We start from the raw sequence: 22166 nt of genomic DNA, 5'->3' as shown, positions 1-22166 counted from the left end.
CCACAAGAGAGACAGGGACGTACTGGAGACAGTCCAACAAAGGGCCATAAAGATCATGAAGGGACTGGAACGTGCCTCGTAACAGAAACAGCTCAGAGTGCTCTGCTAGGAGAAGGCTCAGGATGATCTCATCAAAGTATATAAATACCTGAAGGGAGAGTGCAAAGAAGGCACAGCCAGGATTTTTTTCAGTGGTGCCCAGTGACAGGACCAGAGGCAACAGGCACAAACTGAAACATGGGAGGTTCCCTCTTAGCATCAGGAAACACCTTTTTCACTCTAAGAATGACCAAGAACTGGCACAGGTTACTCAGGGAGACTGCAGAATCTCCATCTCCTGGAGATGCTCAAAAACTACCTAGTCAGAGCTCTGCCAACTGGCTTTTTGTGGTAGTTCTCAAGCAGTGGGTTTGGAAAAGATGACCTTCCAACCCCAACCCTTTTGCACCTCTCAGGATTTTGTTCCTATTACTCATTTCAGAAGTCAAAAGGCTGCTACTCCAGGACTGCATTTTGAAGAACTCAGATTATATTTAGGTAATTAAGATTAAACGGACAATTTTTCAGAAATCCTTTATGCATAAAAGCATAACAGAAACCATTTTTCCAGACTGATTATTCCATTCATCAACATTTCAGTAATAACTGATTTCTACAGAAAATCTGACTAGGAAAAGGAATTTACTTAGGATTTATTATTTATTCTCTCTACATTCTATACAGACGATTTTACTCATTTTTATCTTGTACACAGATTTTACATTAAGATATAACACAAACTTCACCTTAGTTTTAAAATCTGACAAGTGCATACAAGACACAAGAAAAGCACCAACTCGGGGTCAGTGTAAGACTTTACCTGTCACTTGGGGGCTCATCGTCTGTCTGAGCATTCTTCTGGGAGTTGCGTTTTCGCACTTTGGGAAAAACATTCCTTCTCACAAACTGCCGATCGTGAGGCTTCAAATCTTCTGCTGACACGATGTCTTCAATATCCTCGAGCACTGACTCACAGGCAGCAGGCATCTTCAAGAAGTGTTGGAAGAAGACTGGCATTAGGAAAGCATTTGAATACAAAACCAAGGCCTTGTATCTACTGCACATTTCTCATAAAGAAAAGTCAGATGTATCTCTAAGCATATGTGCAATGTATCACACACATGAGGGATACTGAGTACATAAAAACCACCAGAGACATTTCCTGAATGCCCTCTTCCTCCCATACCTCAAACACAGGCAGGGAGAAAGTCACAAACCGTACAGATTCTTAAGGACTTATTTATAAATCATCTGTTCCTTGTCATCTCCTAACTCAAAACCCCTTCACTTCCTTTGACATGACACAATCAAGATACAGGTAATTTTAATCATGTCAGCATCATAATAAAATAGTGAGCTCATGTCATATGATGGATGTACTTCCACTCACATCACAGAAAAAGAACAAAAGACACAGAACCCAAGTGACTGCTTCAGAGGCCATTCTGGCTCTCTTATCTGTGTGTGGACACTAACCAAACATGTTTTCACAGTCCTTCTGAAAACAAATCAAACTATTCCTAGAATTCCTGATCCCACATGCCTTTCATCTGAATTGGCTCATTCACTGGGACAGTAAAATAAAAATTTCTGTTCTCAGGTACAGAATGGTAAACAACTATACCTAACTAACCAACAATATATACTATAATCTGGCTAGAATAATATATTAAAAGATTGCTAATATCTAATTATATTTTCCACAAGAAACTAAATATATATGCATATGTTTCTCCCAGCAGATGTGAAAATCCAGATCAGTTTTCAGGAATCAAAAAAAAAAGCCATTCACTAGAAAAGCCTATAAAAAAAGTTACTGCATTAATTACACACCACATAGTGCTGTAACTCCTAATTAGAATAAAGTCTGAAGTACCATTGGAAATTCAGGTGTTTTACATTAACCAACAGCCTACTAAGGAAATCATACAAGGGTATTTCACAGTTTACAGGGAAAATACAGGTTTCCTAACTGACAATGAACAACGAAAAAACAAGGCTTTAATGTCTTTAAACTTATACTTCAGTAGCTGAAGATTTCCTATTGGCATATAAAAACACTTCCAGATATTGCAAATGAATTATTGAAGAACATAAGAAGTTAAACACCCGTGCATTTTCCCAGCATGTGTACTTCAGTCAATCTTGCAAAATATACTTCAAAATAAAACTTCATGCAAGCTGAACCATCACACATCTGCATTTAACTTAAAAAGGAACAGAATGATGTCACAAAGAGGATGTATCTGCCCAAGTTACTAAGGCAATTAGCATTCTTCTAAATGAAAAAAAAAACAAAACAGGATCTATACAATAATGCAGCAAAAGGTGAACAAAAATAAACATTTGTGAAAAGTCTAGCAATAAAGAATACGAGGGAAAGGTGACATCTCTTATGTCTAACTTACACCACTGAGAATATGTACAAATAAGTAAAATTCAAATCAGTATCTGGAAGGGAATAAAAAGTTTTGATTTGTCATTTTTTTCCTCTCTTACAGAAAAATCTCCAATATAGCGGAGCAGCTGGAAAAAACTGGAAAAACAAAAAAGCTTCGCTTATTTCAGTGACCCATGGAAGAAAGAATCAGCCAAACTAAAATTCCTACCTTTTTAAGTAAGATATAAATCCTCTTGGACAGTAAACCTGCAGGATGGAGGGATAAGGAAGGGGAAAAGGAAAAAAGATATGGCATGAAAAAGCAGAACTAGCAGACAGAAAGCCATGAATTCATGTTACTGTCCAACAAGCACTCATCCTCCCTTTGCAGAAATACATTCCTTGCTCATGAGTTGGACCTCATGTGGATCTGGTACACACACTGGCTGGATGGCAAGGTGGAAGAGTTCCCACGTTTTCCCTGTCTCCTGAGCAGTGGCACTGTTCTTTTATCCTTCTTCTACAGAGTCTTTTTTTTTGTCAAAATCAGCTGTATTTAAGTTATCTCAGACTTCCTCCAGATTCTGTCTTCAATCAGTTTAAAATTTTGAATGAAAGAAAGGAGAAAGATTAACAGCAAATTTTAGTTCAAGTCATTCACAATTTTTTTTTAAATAAAAACACTGTGGAAGTTATTTTAAACAGATTACTTGATATCTGCACTAGTTCCATATGCATGCATGAGATCTTCACAAGGAAAAAAAAAACAAACATGAATTCCTGCAGCTATTCTGGTAGATGGACTGAAATAAGAAGCAGTAACAAAATTAGAAGTTAATGAATTCTTCTCATACAGCCCAACTGCACCTACAGAACTCTACATTTTTCTTAAAAAAAACATTAGTGAGCAATTTAAAAACTAGAGTTGTTTTAACATCTTGTCACAACCAAAACTTCTCTTGTGCCAGTCTGGTTTGGTCACCCCTGCTCAATCTCCTCACACACACCGACGGATAACTTCCATCCAGGTGGAACAGGACTGCTCTTTTCCGCTATTTACCAACAGGTGTCCCTGCTAAAGCCCCGGGATTTTATCCCCGGCCTCACACAGAGTTTTCAAAATACAGAGAGGCCGAGTTTAGAGCATACGTATATGTGTGCGTGTCTGTATACATGTACACATCACAGAATGATGGAATTGCTGGCGTCTCAAGAGACCTCCAGAGATCAGCCAGCCCTGCCACGGCAGGGCCACCTGGAGAGGTTACAAGGGAATGTGGGTTTTGAACGTGTTGAGAGAGGGAGACGCCACAAACTCCCTGGGCAGCCTGTTCCAGTGCTCGGCCACCCTCAGTGTAAAGTTCTTCCTGCTAAAGCAAAACTTCCTGCGTTTTAGTTTATGGCCACTGCTCCTCGTCCTGTCACTGGGCACCTGAAGAGTGTGGTACCGCCTCTGAGATGTTTACACGCATTAATGAGATCCCCTCTCAGTATTCTGTTCTCCAAACTAAACACTCAGTTCCACAGTCTCTCCTCCTACACATAAATATGCGAACAACATACATATATATATAGATGTATAAAAACACACACACGGAGCGGCCCACGGGCGAGGAGCATCCCGGCCGCTGCCTGGACCACGCACATCCCGGAGCCCGGCTGGGCTCGGCTCCCCTAGCCGACCCCCAGCCCGCTGAGGGTGCCCCATTCCCGAGCTGCATCCCGGCCGCCGGCCCCTCCGCAGATTCCCGCCGGGACCTTCGTCTCCTCCTCCCGAATAGAACGCGCAGCCCTGGAGGGCCGGGCCGCACAGGGGACGGGAGCATCGCGCGGGCAGGAGAAGGGGAACTCGGCCAGACCACCACAGCCAGGCAGGGGAGAGAAGGACAGGACGGGAAAGGAGGGGAGTGGAGGGGAGGGAAAGAGGCCAGGGCCGAGCCCACCCCGACCCCGACACTCACCCGCGCCTCACCCGGGCTCCGCCATCGCGCCCCGCCCCGAGGCCTCGCGCGCGCAGTGACGTTAGGACGGCGGCCGGCGGAGGCCAGAACAGTGCGGAGCGCGCGTCTCCCGGAGCCTTGGAGAGTCACCTTCGTTTTAATTGGAAAATAGCAATTCCAGCAACACCTATCCAGTTAAAGCGCCTGCGATGCTGATGTATCTGAACCAAATGGGTTCTATTCAGTCCACTTCAGCTATTCAGTCCACTTCTGGTCGCAACGCCCTTTCTTTATTCATATTTTTACTTTTCATTGTTAATTTCCTCAACATACAATGATAGTAGCAACTTTGCTGAATACTATAAACGATATTGGTCAAAATCTTTAGTGTCAGATGGCTGAAGTTTCTGGCACTGTTTTCCTCCAGACTTTTCTGGTTGATGTTTAGTAAAACACCGGTGTGGTTGTTGGATGGCTGAAGGTAAAGCTCTGAGCAGATTAAGCGTGAAGCGTCCCTGCTGATCTAAGTGCTGTCGAGAGTGAGCATATTATTATGGCTTTGGCTTTAATATACACGGTTAACCTAAAACGATTATTTATATTGCATCTTTAGTATATTCTATTTTGAGGTAGTCAGCTTTGGAATGTAAAAGTCACCATTTCCTGTAGTTGTGCTTCAAACATGAGGTTTCTCTCTTTAGAAGGAGCCTTTGGAATTAGTTTATTCTTAAAAAAGCAGATTATAGCCTCCCTGGAACTGGAGGGAAAGTGAATGAAAACCCTGGGTGTATTCCACAGTAGGTCTGTTGGTCGACTCACAGATAAAATGTGGCAACTTGTAATTACGAAAATCATCTCCTTCTCCTTCTTCTGACAAACTCATGCTTACTTTACATAATGCTTATCTGACAATGCTCGCAGGAAGAGAAGAAAGGAAAAAAGAGAAAATGCGGACAAAGGAACAGGTGAGATTTAAAGAAGAGAACTGGGACAGAAAGAAATAAGCACTTCACTTAAATCAATCTTTAAAAACAAATAATTCTGAGCAGGACTGAGCACTATTAATATCACCCTGGTCTCATGTTAGAGCCATTGTTACAGTTGAAGATATATTTGCCTTTCTATTTGGTCTTTGCTTAGGCACACAAGTACTTTCCAAAGATGCTCTCAGTGAGACACTGTTTGATGTGTATTTTTTACTTTTGTGGCATTTTTAGCCAGGAGAGAATGGAGGGAAATATTTTACAATGGGCAGCCATGCTGATCTATTTCAGACCTCCTCCTGTGGAGTAGGAAGTCCCTCCCAGGTCAGTAGCAATGGTGTCTGTATCCCCAGGCAGGATTTTAACTGCTGCCTCATAAGGGTAGCGATTCTTTTGCTGTTTTCTTTTCAGTTTCCCAGTTCAAAGTATTTCACATGCAGTCCTTGAATTCATCTTCTCTCTTCTGGGAGCACTGCACTGCCCTCCCTCACAGCTGTCCCCACCAGCCAAGTGTTCCTGCTCTGGTTAAAAAACCAACTGGGCGCACACCAGTGCTGGCTTACAGCTGACCAAAAGAGCAAAACACAGCCTGTAAGACATAACCAAAAATCTCCAGAGGGCCAGCACTGACAAACCCTACTGTGAAAAATGCCTATTTTATGGTTGGCTTTTCACAAATATTGAAATTATTATTATATGTGTTGTGTTGTGTTAGAAAGTAATGCTGTATTAATTCTCTTAAGTAGTGTGCTAAATATAGTTTCAGGTTATAACAAAATGTTAAAATAGAAACTATGCTATGTAAGACACTTTTTAAAAGAAAGGACTTGAAGCAAGGTAGCAGCCACAGGACACCTAAATCGTTCAGAGAAAGAGAATTTATTGCTCCCTTATCAGAGGAAACGAACTTCTTCCCACCTCGAAGGTGCCCTTAGGATTAAGAGGGAGAAGATGATGATGACCAGACAGAATCCTGTGTTTGAATGGAATTTATGCATTGTGTATGAGGTGTATGAATATGCAACAGGCTGTTGTTTTTAAGGGTTAATCCTGTGTTAACATGCGTCCTCTTTCGGGCTTGTGCTGCCCAGAAAAAGGTACCTGGATTTCCATAACTCTTTGTTTCTATTGTCTCATATTGTCCTTATCCAGATTGTCCAACTTATTACTACTCTAATTGTATTACTATTTTCATAACCATTTCATTATAATTAAACTTCTAAATTTTTAAAAACAAGTGCTTGGTGTTTTTCACACTACTCATTAAGGGGAGGCAGTGATCTCCAAGAGCAGCTCCCAGGCAGGAATAACCCATGAGTCCCATACCCAGTGACATAAATAGGCCACACTGATCAGCTCCAGCACGAGCAGGCAGAGCCTTCACCTTGTCCTGCTGCCAAGAATTCATAGTAGCAAGCGGCACTTGTGCCAGCACAGTCCTGGTGAGCCCCAGGATGTAGCCACAAACTGGAAGGCAACTTTCCCAGTGCCATGGAAGCTCACAAATCTAAATTGCTTTGAAGCACATTCGTAGCAGGTAGCACAGCAGGGAGAGAAGGGAGCAGATAATTCCCCACTACCTCCTGACTTCAGGAAGAAAGTTTATCCCTATCTGCCTGGGAAAACTGCTTTTTATGTGCCAGTGGCTGGGAGTACAACTGCTGGGGCTGGCCTTCTCTGGGCTGGAGATACTGGAGCATACATGCTCCAGTTCCTCGAGTGTCCAAAGAAGAGCTTCAGATTCATCCTTTCCAAGTTGCCTGCAGACCTTACTTCCCACTCTTCAGGGCTGGTAGACTCAAAGACACCAGCCTTGGGCTGGGTTGCCTGCTGAAGTCATAGGTTTTGCCAGGAGGAAGTGGTTGGAAAAATACAAAAACTGCTGGGGAAATTAAATCCAAATCTCAGCCTCAGGTCGTGGTTAGTAGAAGATACGTCCTTAGTGGGTTTAGAACGTCTCAACAAACATCCTTAGGGAAGGAAAATGGCCAGGGAGGTGAGGGCTCAATTTTTATAGGACAACCTAATTCTCTGATAGCTAACATCAATTCTGGGTAGAAATGGGTGGGAAGGTATTCAGAAAAAAATGCAGCGCCCTAAAAGAGACACAAGAAATTAGATCTTTTTTTCCTCTGCTCTTGAAATTTAGGAGAATCTAGTTGGTCATTTGTGAGCAACATTCAGCACCACTCAGAACCGGTAATAGTCCATTTTTTGCTGTTATATAATGACACTTTCTTCCTGTCAAGTTTTAGAAAGAAGATAGTGGGTAAAGAAACTCCCAGACTTAATAAAGGCCAAGCAAGCATTCTTCTGATCCTTGCTTAGCTGTAAAGTAATATCCAGGCAGATCTTACTTCAGCATGAAAAGCAGAATGGGGAGACCAATTCTGCTTGTTTATGCTTTGGTTAATATCACTCCACTGACTTTGCTATTCAGACTCAGGGTTCACTCAGTGTTGAGAACTGTTGGCTGCAGAAACACTAATGGCATTGTGCATAAGTAAACGGGGGGAACAAAAGGACATATACTAAATTTGGTGCTTTTAAACATATAGCTCTTTCATGCTACAGAAGGTGCCTCACATACCTTGCATTCTTTCTACAACAGAAATGTTCACGTCTGCATCAAGACCAAGGTGCAATTTATTCTTTCAGGTATAAGTCAAAAGGAATATAGCAAGTGTTTCTTGACATTGACATTTGTAGGTGGATGAGTTCTTACTGTACATGAGCATAAACATCCCTTTTTTTTGTTGTTTTGTTTTTGTTTTTTTTTTAAACTCCTTTCCTGTGTGTAAAGGAATAAATAGTTGCCTATCACTCAGGCAATGTTGACAGATTTTTCCAAAACCTTTTCCATCTGCTGGCAGCCAAGGAATGCAGCACATACAGGCCCCAATAAAATCTCCCTGGAACTAATACTTGTACACTGAATAATGTTGAGGTACACCATGCTAGCCTGGAGGAGCAGGAATAAGTATTTTAACTGGCTGATTTTTTTATCCTGCACCTCAGCCCATCCCAAGTTTGCAAAGCAGATACAGAAAGCAGAAGGAAGGAGAGGGGAAAGTGACATGAAAACTAGTAATCAGTAGCAGATTCTAGGGGCAAATAAAAAAGTGCTTATGGCAACTGGAGAACAGAGGAACTGAGAACAGGCCAGGGAGGTACAGCAGATATTTATTGCCACCTCTGCTTCAAAAGGAGATCAGAGAACACAGACTTCTGGTCCTCCTTTATTATTTTAAAACTATAGAGAGGACCTCTGTAATCTTCCTTGCAGCACTGCTGTGTGCAGATCCTTGAGAATATGTGCAGGTGCACAGAGAAAGTAGTAGCCTTCTCCTAGTGTGCAGGAAGTTGACAAGACACAAATGACTTGCTCAGAGGTGCAACATTTAAGCAATCAGCCACATTACTGTGATCTTATTATCCTTTATTTTTCCCCTTTTTTTGCAGTTGGTGGAGGGCTGTGTATCTAAAAGGTGCAGCACCAATACTAGAAGAGAAGTACAAGTCCGTAAATACAGGTCTGGTGCAAGGGACTGTTGGAAGTGACTCAAGAAAACACTTCTTTTCAAAGCTACTATTAGTAAAATTCTGGAGAATTATCAGTAGGCAGGTTAAGCAGATCCTTAACAACTCCTTTCATGTGATTTAATCCTACAATAACACCATTTCCATTTCTAACACCATTCTGTTCATAATTCATATGAGAGGAGAGGTAATAAATAAAAATAAATTTTTATAATCCCAACCTCTGGATCACCTGCTGTGTCTCTTAAGACATGTCCTTTATTCTTGTTTCAGTCTGACTTAAAAAAAAACCACTGAGCTTGTTAACATCATTAAAAAAAAAAAAGGGATTGAAACTATCTGTCAAATGAGTGTTTGCACCAATAACGAAAACAGTAACAGGTTTCAAGAAATAGTATGACAGGCACCAAGAGTAAGAAAAATTCAAATAGCTGTATACAAATCTAAAGTCTTTAAAAAAATTCATTTTTATTGATTCATTACCATACAAAATTTATTCAAATTACATCCATTTGAAGTGGTAAGATCACAGCTAGAGAACATGTCACCCTTTAGTAAATCTATTTACAAAACTCACCATAAAAGCTTTTTTTGTTGGTTTTTTCCTTTTTTTTTTTACAGTATTTTACAGAGGTTTGTTTTGTTTTTTTTTTTAAACTAGCATACAATGCAAAGCTAAATTAGATTAGTATTTTGCCCACACACATTGGGACAAGTGTTTAATTTGTACAAAAAAAAGATGGCCTGCGTTAGTCTTCATTTTCTCTTCCCTCGCGAAAGTGCCCCTTTGTCTCGCAAATCTTCATGCTCACACACCTTTTACTTTCCTCTTCCACAAGACAAAAACTTTAAATACTACAATTTTATTTACAGATCCACATCTAAAAAAACTCTTAAAAAATTACAAACCAGCTAGAAAATATTCTGGCAGTGTTTACAAATTAATTCTATTGTACAAAACTGCTAGATAACTAAAGTGTGAGTTGAGAACATATATCAAATTAAATACAACTGCTGAATGATCTATGCAAACATTTGTACATATAAACACACACTTAACACTGTTTAACAGTTCTTTATGTGTTGCCCTTTATACATTTGTTATATTCCAAAACCCACACAGTCATACAGTTTCCTTATTAGTACTGTGACTTCTTGCCTTTTCGTGTGTGAGCTTTCATAGCAGCAACTCAATGGTACCAGAAAACCTGCATACATAATATTCTACTACAGTACAAATAGTACTAATTTTCTGAGTATGTCAGATAAGCAACAGTAATGCAAACAAAAAGATTATATGGGCATCATCTAATCGACATTACATTAATTTAGCCCAGAACATGGCAAAATATTTTACACTCAAGGAAAAAAAAAAATTATTTAAGACTTCTTAGAATTCCTCTGACGTTCAAAAAATAAATATTGGTACTATACTATACTAGCAAAGATCTTCAAAAAATAAATGCAATTCAGTTGATGTGGTACTTACAGTTATGTACTTTGGAAAAAAATTAGTTCCATTTTGCTGGCGAAGAGAATTATAAAAAGCTGTAAGCAGAGGAAGCTAACCCACTGAGATAAATATGATATATTGAACAAACAAAGCTTGGCATAAGTGTTTTCCATAGAGGGAAAAACCCACAGTGCATCTCTAGTAGGCACTTAACATGAAGCCCCACTTAGTACCACAAAAATTCTTGTACCAGTTCTAATGCACACTGGGGGCAGTAAAATTGAACTGTGCATCTTCGTTCTAGTTTAAAAAAAACAACCAACAAAAACTACTTTCAAACACACGCACGCGCACACACACACACACAAGCATTTTTAAAAATCTGCGATTACTACGAGAAGTGGCAGAACTTTATACTTTTCAACATCTGCAATATACACTACATTTACAGTGTATTTTCTTTTCATTAAAAGCTTTTAAGGACATAAGTATTTGACCTCATAATGAGACATATACATAGCTCAAAATGAGCATTATGACAGCAATTTAAACATTCCCACAAGTAGCTCAAGAATCCCATTCCACTCTTTTGCGTTACTTCATATTTTACGTTCACTGCATGTACAATCCATGTTGTGACACTCAAAAGACATGCATTCTCTGCAGAAGGCACGACCTGAAATACTATTACAAAATTGTTACTTAGGACTAAAGCAGTTCATGAAGCCCTTCTCCGTAAGCCCACTTGTCACGGGAAGCAGAGACTGGGGGAGTGTGAAGACAAAACATCTACAGTCACCTGCTTGCACCTGCTGACTCGCAAGGCACTGGAGCTCGGGGTCAAGGAGAAGGCTCTGCTGGAAAAGCCTTCCGTTGTTTCTTATGGTGTTACAGGGAGTATTCAATCAAAATATCAGCACTGTTCAGGAGCCTAGTTTATATAATAATGCTATTTTTATGGTAAGTAGAGGACAACTCTGAGTGACGGCAGGTTTTTTGATTCCATTAAAAACATGGTTTAGATACGGACAGCACTTAAGACAATCAGCTGTATATAAATTCATCCATCAGTGAAGGAAGTTTCTCTAAATCATAAGCATCAAAGAGGTCACTGATGCCTTCTTCATCCCCAAGGCTCAGCAAATAATCTTCCTGAAGCAGAGGAGGCAGCAAATTCACAAATGGTCCTTCAAAGTTTGAGGGAATTTGGTCCTCGGTCTGCTGTAGAAGGTTGGCTGGAGACGCCAATGGAGAGATTGTTGCCATATTTACTGAGCAGTCACCTTGTCCTGAGTTAGCAGAAGCCACTTCTGAGACAGGAGGGAGAGAAAAAAATAGAAGTTGCCACATTTAGTATCAGTAGAAATATCAGACACAGATCAAACAAAGTAACCACTGCATAAAGGGCCTTTCATAAAGCATAATTTCAACGATAAAAAACGGCCACCATATAATTTCTCGCTTGTTTTTGATGTGTTACAAAGGGCTTCTCAAAAATGATCATGTGGCTATCATCTCTGAATTTTCTATTAAAAAATTATCTTACAAGATTTAAACATCTATAGGGGGAAATAAATCAAACATTTAATGAGACACCCATTTTTCAATGGAGTTCATAGCCAAAACTGAGAATTTTCTAGGTACCAGATGTCATCAGTGAAGCAATGTAGCTTCACATATACCCATACACAAAGATTTCTGCCTCTTGTGTTGAGATGGATCTTTACTGGTTCTGTCTTATTTGAAAATTTAAAAGGAACAAAACAGTCTCTTTCTTCAGTATCACGTACACTTTGGTTACATATGACATGCAAATAGGAAACATACTTTAAACAAATGATGCAAATGAAAACTTATTTCTGACTATATCAACCAGAAATACATAGTGAAAAATCGATACCTTAGCTTTCCACTCCTTAGAAAAATAAAGCCAAAGAAAAAGAGCTGGAAATCCAAAGTTCAAACTGAAACCTTTAACATGAACTTGAAGAAAGGCCATTAGTATTGCAAAGAAATAATTTTACCTTTGGAAATGGTTTTGGAAATATTTCCATTGTGGTCCTGACTATAGGTTTTCATTGGACTGAGGGCATCATTTTCCTCTGGGCACAGATAAACTTCAATAGGTCCTTGAGTACTAGATAAGTGTATCAATGCACTCTGCTAAAAAAACAAACATCAGAATGGTGTTACAGCAATGAACTCAACAGAATATTGATGATACTGAGTAAATTCTTACTGGGTTGTGAGTCTTTGAGTACAGTTTTACTAATCAAAAGAACCTGAAAAGAACACCAAGCTTTTTTTATTCCAAGATGTGAAAGGTTTGGCTGATGTATCTTGCAGACTAGAACATAAAAACTTTTTCCACTGTAGTGCACAAATCTCCAAATCCAATCATTTTTGCGTGTCATACCATAAGAAGGGAGGCATAAAGGATTAAACTCCAAACATTTTCTTATAACCATAACAGCCCGGAACATTCTGATGGAATGGAACTGTGGGATGCAAGTCACAGGTTTTATTATTATTCATAACAATAATATTGGATGTATTTGTGTAAATGTTTTTGCTTTAAAAAGATGCCAAAACATCTTTCTCACTTTCCAAAGAGCCTTCAGCACCTACTCAACAGAACTCAGACACCTGTATGTAAGTTCAGCTATTCATCAGGCAACATCTCCAAATAACAAAAAATCTCCAAACCAGATGCCATTTTCTTCACCCAAACTACTTATTTAAGTTCTTCTTTCCCCTCAAGGCGGTGATTTTGATGGTGGTTCTGAATAGGAACTTCTAATTTGTTGCAAGAAGTTACATTTTTCTTAACTTTCACTGATGCAATAAACCAACATGACCCAGGCACAGCAAACCTGCAAAGCCACTTTTTGTATTATGATGGAAAATCATGAATTACTCCGGTTATAAATAAAGCTGCTGCTGCTGTATTGCATCAATAGTTTTCTAAAAAGCATAAATATAGGCATTAGGTACCTCTTTGCAGACTTCTTAAAATATTTCCTTTGTGCCCTTTGACAAAATGTTCCTCTTATTATTTGGGTTCTGACAGTTATGTAACATAATAGACAGCATTTCCAAATTCAGAGAACAGCAACTGAATGGGGTTTGCCAGGGAAGAGAAAACAGTACTTAGGGCAATGCTACAGATAACTGGAAAAAAAAGGAGATGTAAAGATCAGGAGTTGAAGAAGGAAGGTTCTATTGAGTGAGTGAGGTATGCAAAAATAAAGAACACTGAAATGTAATAGCATGTGACAGAAAGAAATAGGACCTTACTGCCTGAAGCTGAAAATGAAATAAGGTGGGTATAGAGGATAAGGGAGGTCTAAGCACTAATTTTAATGATCATGTGCATCTCTCTCTCTGCCTGCATGATTTCACTGAATTAAAAATCAAAGCATAATGCCCAGGGGAAAGAAACAGGAAAGCAAACAACAATAACAGTATATATTTATGAATACTGATAAAAGATACCCTTTTCTCATGGCAGCAAAATGATTTATTCTTCCTGCCAGAACCTGCAACAAGGTTCAAAGGGGAAAGTAAGGACAAAGGCAAAGAAAAGAAAATAAGAAGGATGGGAACCAAAATGGGTCTAAGCAAGTGCAGAATAATCTTAGGAAAAAGAAGTGACAGGGAATCCAGAGTCTGATCCTGCCACAGGGCAGCAGGTGCAGCTGAGCTCACTTGGCCTGGTGTAGGGATGAAAGATTAATGCACAGCTATGAACAAAACATCAGCAGTGTTTGTGGGGTTAGCCCCATCTCCAGCTGCTCCTTGAGTGAAGAAATGAGGTACATTCTTTGAATCTCTAACCTAGCCATTTCTGCCAATTATTCCCATTTGCCCAACATACTTGGGTCTGTCTTCCCAAATGAGAATTAAAGTGAGTGCCAATGAAGCAAAGAAGATGATGAGGAAAGAAGGAAGGGCAAGAATGCATTCTAGGAGTAAAACACAAATTTCTACAATACCTGTAATGTTTCAGAAAATAAATTCCTACATGAAAATATGTTTCAATAAATTAGGATATCAGTTATATGTGTTGTCAAGATGCTTAAGGCATTGAGTTATCCATTAACTTTTTAACTAAAATAAGAAAGCTGAATTTCTTGTGAAAGACTTTACATTGTTACAAACCAAGGAAATTTCAATTGTCAAGAAAGAGTTCCTCTTTACATAAAGCATAGCAAAAGAAAATATCTGTAAATAGTGTGGATGACTCTGAAGAAATCTGAAAGTGAGTGAAAAGGAACAAAATGATTGTGCTGTGTGAATTGATGTTTAAAGTTTCCTTTTCTACAGAAACATCACTAAAATTTGTAAGAATATAGGACTGTTTACCTGGGCACATATCACAGTAAGACTCAGGAGATGCTGCATCTGTAGAAAAATTATATATAACCTGGCAGGAAATATCATATATATCATTCTCCTTACCTCCACTGGGTCAGGCACTTCAAGTCTTGTTTCTGGAGGAGCTTTCACAACTATAACAGTTTGGTCTTTAAGGCCACTAATTTTTCGAATATCTTGATATGTCACATAAGCTAATGTGATCAGTGTTAAGGAATTTTCCAACCTAGGTTACAATACACTCAGACTGTTAGAAAAGGCAGAAGTCTTTCAATTGTTTTTCCATTTTCTCCAATTTCAACATAGCACTTAGCCCAAGGTTTTCTGTGATTGCCACTGTGAAGCCCTGTGAGAACTTCCCTCTGATGTCACACCGGGGGCCACCACTCAGTGAACAAAAGGGATTCTCTGTGCTGAGTGCTCCTCCCCTCCTCTGTACAGGGGAAACTACAGAAGCCAAGGTTCAACAACCTGAAATTACTCACAGGCTCCACGAAACAATTTTTATGCACTTGCTATCAAAATGCAGAGAGCTGAAAATCACTGAAGAAGTGTACAGGAATTTGCAGATGCATGCTATAGAAGTGCATACAGAGCATCATTGAATCATAGAATGGTTTGGGCTGGAAAGGATCTTAAAAGACCATTTAGTTCCAACTACTCTGACATGGGCAGAGACACCTTTCACTAGTCCAGGTTGCCCAGACCCCCATCCAACCTGGCCTGGAGCAATTCCAGGGCTGGGGCATCCACAGCTACTCTGGGCAACCTGTGCCAATGCCCCACCCCCCTCACAGTAAAGAATTTCTCTCTAATATTTCATCCAAACCCACCTTCCTTCAGTTTAAAGCCATTTCACAACATGTCCTTATTAAAAACTCCAGCTCTCCCACAGGCCCCTTTTAGGTACTGCAAGGTGCCATAGGGTCTCCCTAGAGTCTTCTCTTCTTCAGCATGACAAAAATCCTAATTTCAGTTTACATTTGAGGGGCTTTGCAAACATAAATATATAATACATAGAACCTATATAAAATTATATCACTATTATATCATATAATATTACATAAATATATAACATATATATTATTATATATACTATTTTATATTGTATCTATTATACATACAAAAATATTATATAATACATATTATTATACATTATATAAATATTTATATAAATATACCAATAAATAAATATTTAGGCAACATTCATATATTTATACATTAATTTATAATACATAAAATTATTTTTAAAGCCTGTTTAAGCAGCTACTTTAAACCTCTAGAGTGCAGAATGTCAATTTCTGCATAAGCACAGGATAAATATAGATATTTTGCTGTTCAACAAGTATTTGTCAAAATGACAGTTTTTTGGGGGTTACTACATGGGGAAGCCTCACATACTGATCCATGTAACTGAGATGTTAAAGTGCTTTTGGCTGTGAAAAGAACTGTGAAATGGCCATGATCACATGCATACAGCTCTAGCTCTTTAGTTTTGTCATCTGTTACCTGGAATAACGTTTATGTCAGAGAAATAACAAGCCTGACTTATTATATATACTTTTTGGGCTGTTACTGAGCAGTACAGCAAGACAGATGCAGTATGTATTGAAGCTTGGGCAGTCTATCTTGGATCACACAAGTCAAGAGGCAAAGTGACAGGTCATCATCTTTCACCCCAATGGCTTTTATCAAGGCTTTTACCACTTGTTAAGTAAGGTTTGCAAAGGCAGAGTTCATCCCCACAGGATTCAGTGCTACAAAAATTCACAACTGTCATGTTGAGTTTTGTCTTCTGTCTCTTCATGGATTATACTCTTAGCTAGAGGCAGTACTGATCCTACTCCCCATTGCACTTGGTGATTTTTGGTTACATCAAAATGTCTATGAAATCCAGTCAAAAGCCAACATTCACATAGTTCAAGTACTTTTTACTGGTACTCCCATAGTTACTTCCTGTCCTTCAGAACAGAGAATAAATCCACTTTATTAGATGCTATTTGAACACTACTTATTATATATAGTAATAAGTTTTCATATCAGCATTTGATAAAATGCTTTCTTGTGTTGCTAACAGGTGAGAAATCCAAGGAAAAGGACAACTGGTTAACTACAAAGAGCATTACCAGCCAAAATAAGTCATAGGAACCTTATGCAATTTAGTATTGCTATCACATTAAATAATTCAGCCTAAGGTATTCTGAGAGCTCATAGAAGCTTTATCTAAATTTTATTATAGATTGTCTAAACAGAGGAATCTGAAACTTTGTTGCAAGTTTCAGACTAAACCAAATCCCAACCTTATTTTCCTCTCTGTGCCTTTAATTTATATGCAAAGTTTAAAGTGAAATAAATAAAAAAAACTAATGACTAAACAAGTCTGTTACCTTATCAGACTTTCTTTTCATGCCTTTATAATGTCTAAACACATAAAACTGTGGTTTGCTCTAGGCTTGAAAAAACACAGGGCTACTGGATATCTTCAGTCATTAATCAGTAAAGGTTCTTGGTTCTACTGTATGTGAACACAAACATTAACAGTCTCCTTCATGTACACCTTGTCTTGCTTTCCTTTTCACACTCCAGAAGCATTACAGGTTCAAGCTGCTTAAGCAGCTTTTATATCAAACCCCATTAAAACCTCTTCAACTTCTAGAAGCTCCTGATGCTTTCTTTCAATGACATCACACCGAGGAAGTCTCCTAGCATTACAGGGCACAGCAGGGAGGCTGAGCACCTTTGAGGCGGTGGGAAAAAGGATATCTCTGATTCTCTGAGTCCTCCGTTAGCAGCTTGAGGTCCAGGGTGCAGCTTTGGATTAGCTCATCCAGCTTCTTCTCTTCCTGAGTCAGTTCCGTCACCTCCTTGGTGAGGCCCTGGCGCTGCGCCAGCATCCCACCGTCCTCGGACAGACTGCAGCCCCTGCAGACACACAGAAGGAAGATTTCTGTAAGGTCTGACCCTACACCATGGTAAAGGGGACACAGGGTTTTACACTGCAGATCAAGTTCTTCATCCTTTCCCCCTAAACCCATCCCTAGCGAGTCAGCATAAACAATGCTTTCCAGAAAAAGCATCTTCTTATCACAACAACACATTTTGGAACTGGCACCAAGATGTAAGAGTTGAATATTTCCATCTACTTCCAAAACCTTGTTTCTACCCACAGCTTAAAAAAACCCAAGGAAGGCAATAGATAGAGACACATACCTAAAACTTACTCCACACGCAGAAGCAAATTAATTAATCCAGTTTTCAAACAAAATGCTGGTTTCTAATTTCCCTGACAAATGCTTTTTACAAACTTTTCTTAACAGAAAAATAGGACTTCATCCTGTTGGAAGGATTTTGGGATAACTGCTTGGAGCAAAGTGTTAGAACGAAAGGCAGGAGAAGAAAAACCACTGTGGCCCTGTGATAGAGAAATCAGCCAGCAGGGCTGGAAAAGGATAATGAATACTTACATCCACTGAATGTTGTTTTTGGATTTTTTCTTAATGAGATGGATGCCTTCCAGTACATTGGTGATATCGTAAATCCTCCTTTTTTGCACCTTGAGGACCTCTGCTGCTCTGTTCAAATCTAGGACCCCATCAGGAGATTGGCTCAGCAACTGAATGAACTTCTTTGTAAGAAGGCCAAGGGATGTATCATACCGAGTCTTCTCTGAAGGAGATTTTGGAGCTTGGAAGAAAAAGGAAAAAGAAAGTTAAATAGTTTTTTTTTCTCATTTTGGTTCCGAAAGCAGCAAGCAAAAATGAAATTATATATATTACAGTTACTTCTTTCATTTTTACTGAAGAAATCTCTCATACCTCACATTAAGACGCAACTTACCACTACATATTTGTATTTCAGGATGTACTTTTCCAAAAGTCACAGGTACATGAGCAAATATATACATTTTTAAAAATGCAAATATTTCCAGTAGTCTGATAGATACATATGGAAATATTCTGCTTAGGCTTTTACTATGTGAATTCATAATAGTATTTTTAGTATCTATTTATCCTGGCAGCAAACCCAAAAAATCCCCTGTGACTCTCCTTCATCAGCCTGATAGCCAGCTTTCATCAGGGTTTGATTTTCCCCTCATGTGAGATTAGTGTTTCATACGCAATTAAGCAGGACTTAGGTGTACTTCAGTGGGTGAAAACAATGACAGATCCCATCAGTGTCAGACTCCACAGCTTGAGAAAACTCAAGTGAATTAGAGGAGATTGATATAAAATAACAATTTATAATCATCATTGCTTCATAACCAAGCAATGCTCAAACTGGGACAGAGTATCCATATCTTCTAAATTAGAAGTCAGCAAATGGCTTGGACCAATTCATGGTTTCCATGCACAAATGCAGCATCTATATACTTCACAGATGGGCTTTTAAGAGTTTAAATACTTGGATCAGAATGACACCTAATTCTAAATGCTCAAGGCCTTTCTGTCAAGGGAAATGAGCCAGCCATTATTACAAGTCTGCTGGGCTGGTACATCTCAAACCCTTACTTTGCTTCCAGTATTATGCAGGGTGGAACTTGGGCTGATTTTGGTGGTCTTTTTCATGTTTTCAAGGGTCATGTCATACATTAAACTGCAGAAGTCAGTGAAAACTGAAAATCCCACTGAAGAGTAAACCTTTAGATTACCCTGAAATATTCTGAAGAATACAATACCTTTTCAATGAAAACCAAGATGTTGCATCTTTGCAAAGAAAACCAGCTAGCTGTAATTCTTTGGGTAGACTCAGGGCTTGTCTGCTCTAGGAAATGGAAGAATATTCATAGAAAGGCTTGGGTTGGAAGTGGAACTTAGAGATCATCGAGTTCCACCCTCCCTGCCATGGATAGGGACACCTCCCACTAGAGCAGATTGCTCAGAGCCCCATCCAACCTGGCCTTGAAACACTTCCAGGGATGAGGCATCCACAGCTTCTCTGGGCAACCTGTTCCAGTGCCTCACCACCCTGTGAGGAAAGAATTTCTTCCCAACATCTCATCTAAATCTCATTCACATCACTTACATGACCTTGTGGATTTAAAGCAACGGTGGTTGGTTTGTCTGGGTTTTGTTTGGGGCTTAGAAAAGGGTAAGAGGATCAGAGTGATAATGGCAAGAAGTGACTGGAGTCCCAGCTGAAATGGCTCGTGCTCCTCATCCCACACCAAATTCTTTGTACAGGTTTATCAATGCTGCAGCAGCACCCTGTGCACCAAGCAGTACTGAATTTCTACAAGAACCCACTTCGATTTAAAATAAGCTTCATATAGCTTAATGAAATTCAGTTTAGTTAAATCAACTGTGGTTGTTTAACTCCTATGCTTTAAGTTTCTATCTTCAACTAATTTCACTTTTCCTATCTCCCTCAATAGAAACCAGCAGACTGGTGAGGAAGACCCCTTGGCCTCTCTTGCTCTGACATCACTACCACTGCTGCCCCAGTCCTCTCCTTGCTCCTGGCTCCCCCTGCCAGCCTAACTCTCCTGCTGAAACCCCCCAAACAGGACAGCAGGGCTACAGCCCCCAGCTTCTGTTGCAAGAAGCCCACTGCCCAAGGCAATGCAGATGTGCAAAAATTAGTAATTAGAGCAACTAGGCAGTGGCAGTATCCCGAGTCCCACTGCAGGGACAGAAGGCAGCTCAGATGCCATAAAGAGCATTTTCCATGCAGTGCTGCTGAAATCCCTACCTAGGGAATGAAGCCCTGGTAGCCAGCTGCTGTAACTCCAGCAGCCAAGGAGGAGGCTGGCCTGATGAGCCCTGCCTAATAACAGTGACTGAGGGCAGCATGTTACCAGCTCCCTTACTTTTTGGGCTATCTGGACTTCTTGTTGCCGCTCTTCCTTTCCCCTTTGGAGTCTTTAGTCCTTCTGCAAGATACTGGTGGCCACTTTCTCCTAGCTCCAGCCTTCGTTTTGCCTGTTACAAAAAAAAAAAAAAATTAAATTAATGGATTGTTAAGAAGTATATTTCACTTTATCAAACACAGTATTGGGACAACAGGAAAGGCAGAGAGTGGTGAACTTTTCACACCAAGGTATCAGGACAGGATCATAGCCCATATGCATCACAGAATGGAATCCAAATATTTACTGGAATCTTAAGGCGGACTTAAACATATCACTCAAAAGCTAGGTTCATGAGGTTTTTATTTTAAAATTCAGCAATTTTTTCAGATTTGAAAAGCTGAGTGACGATTTCATGGTGTATTTCAGTCTAGTCTGGACTTTCTTGAATAGGTATGAAAGATTTCAGCCCTCACTTGAGCTAAGAACATTTCATTTAAGAAAAACAGACAGCTTCTCAAGCACCCACATGTATGAATCCACAAAGCTACATTTCCTTTGAAAAACTCATATCCAACTAAGTTTCTGCAAAAGTAGTGCTACTGCAAGTTCTATTTTTCCCTTCACTATCTGAGAAGATGGCTTTGAGGAGACCAATAATTTCCACTACTACCAACTTCCTACATGACACGACACCAAGAGCGTTGGACAAGTCTTCTCCTCTGCCTCTCAAAAACTTATCCTCACTGAAAGCACAACCACTACATTTATTTCACATTAACTAGCACATGTGCTGCCTAAATTAAAATAAGGTGGAGCAAAAGCAGTATTAGACAATGCCTGAAAATCAGCTAAATGCTGCATTCAGCTCAAGGGAAACACATCTTGAATAATGAAAATAGTGAAGGAAACCATTAAACTTTGCAGCACACAGACAAACTGCAATGAAAACCACCACCAATATGAATTCTGTTCCTAGACAGAAACACAATATACTATCTTTGGAAACAATTCTATACCCTTCCCTGCCACTCAGGTTACTGAAATTAAATCTGGGGATACTCGTTATCCTAACAATAGAAAGCACATTACCTGGAAGATACAGGAAAAAGAACTTTCATGTCTAATCAAGTTTAGACAAATAACTGTTTCTGAAGAATGCTGTTTATTCAGTTAGGTAGAGTAATTCAGAGTACATTATTTGCTTGTTTTTTAAGATTCACCCCACAGGGCTGGATAATGTCTTACTCCTCAGTGCTCCAAGACAAAACAATACGTTCTGCTATGGAGTTGTAGACAGGTATTTCTGTATTGTGGATTTGTCTTATGCACTTTACATTGCATCTGTGACCAACAGAAGGCTCTAAATAAAGTAATTTATATGCATTTATTTATGGATAACTAAATAACATCTTTCTGTTGGACTCTGCTTGCAAACCTCAGACTTATTAAAAGGCAAGTTAAAGCACATGGAACTCATACAAGCCCGTGGTGTAACAGCACGTGCAGAGCACTCGGGCCACTCTTATCCACATCTTGTGTGAAGGGGCATAAAATTCACTGGCAACAGGGCAAAACTGAACTGCATCCTTCTAACCAACACAGACACCACACTCCCAGCAGACCACTGGTGGCAGCTTCCAGTAGCATGAAACACCTCTGCCCTGCT

The 22166-nt window shown here is 39.5% G+C and overlaps 2 protein-coding genes across 2 annotated transcripts in view; both read right to left on the bottom strand.

Moving 5' to 3' along the window:
• The window catches only part of CDKAL1 (CDKAL1 threonylcarbamoyladenosine tRNA methylthiotransferase), a 378616-nt gene extending 374185 nt beyond the window's left edge, over positions 1–4431 (bottom strand). The window contains exons 1-3 of the mRNA XM_084207700.1: positions 4381–4431; positions 2649–2686; positions 860–1026 (exon numbers count right to left, since the gene is read on the bottom strand). Coding sequence (XP_084063826.1) covers positions 860–1026 — 167 coding nt within the window. The 5' untranslated portion in view covers positions 2649–2686; positions 4381–4431. The remainder of the gene's footprint in view (positions 1–859; positions 1027–2648; positions 2687–4380) is intronic.
• A 6948-nt stretch (positions 4432–11379) lies between these two features.
• Positions 11380–22166, bottom strand: part of E2F3 (E2F transcription factor 3) — a gene marked incomplete at both ends in the record, with an annotated part of 39571 nt that continues 28784 nt past the window's right edge. Inside the window, 6 exons of the mRNA XM_084226789.1 lie at positions 11380–11645; positions 12360–12498; positions 14797–14906; positions 17450–17634; positions 18177–18396; positions 20519–20630. Of these exons, the coding sequence (XP_084082915.1) occupies positions 11380–11645; positions 12360–12498; positions 14797–14906; positions 17450–17634; positions 18177–18396; positions 20519–20630 (1032 nt within the window). The remainder of the gene's footprint in view (positions 11646–12359; positions 12499–14796; positions 14907–17449; positions 17635–18176; positions 18397–20518; positions 20631–22166) is intronic.

The sequence above is a fragment of the Fringilla coelebs genome (assembly GCF_963513975.1).
Source record: "Fringilla coelebs genome assembly, chromosome: 1".
NCBI lineage: Eukaryota > Metazoa > Chordata > Aves > Passeriformes > Fringillidae > Fringilla > Fringilla coelebs.
This window is presented reverse-complemented; position numbering and strand designations above follow the sequence as displayed.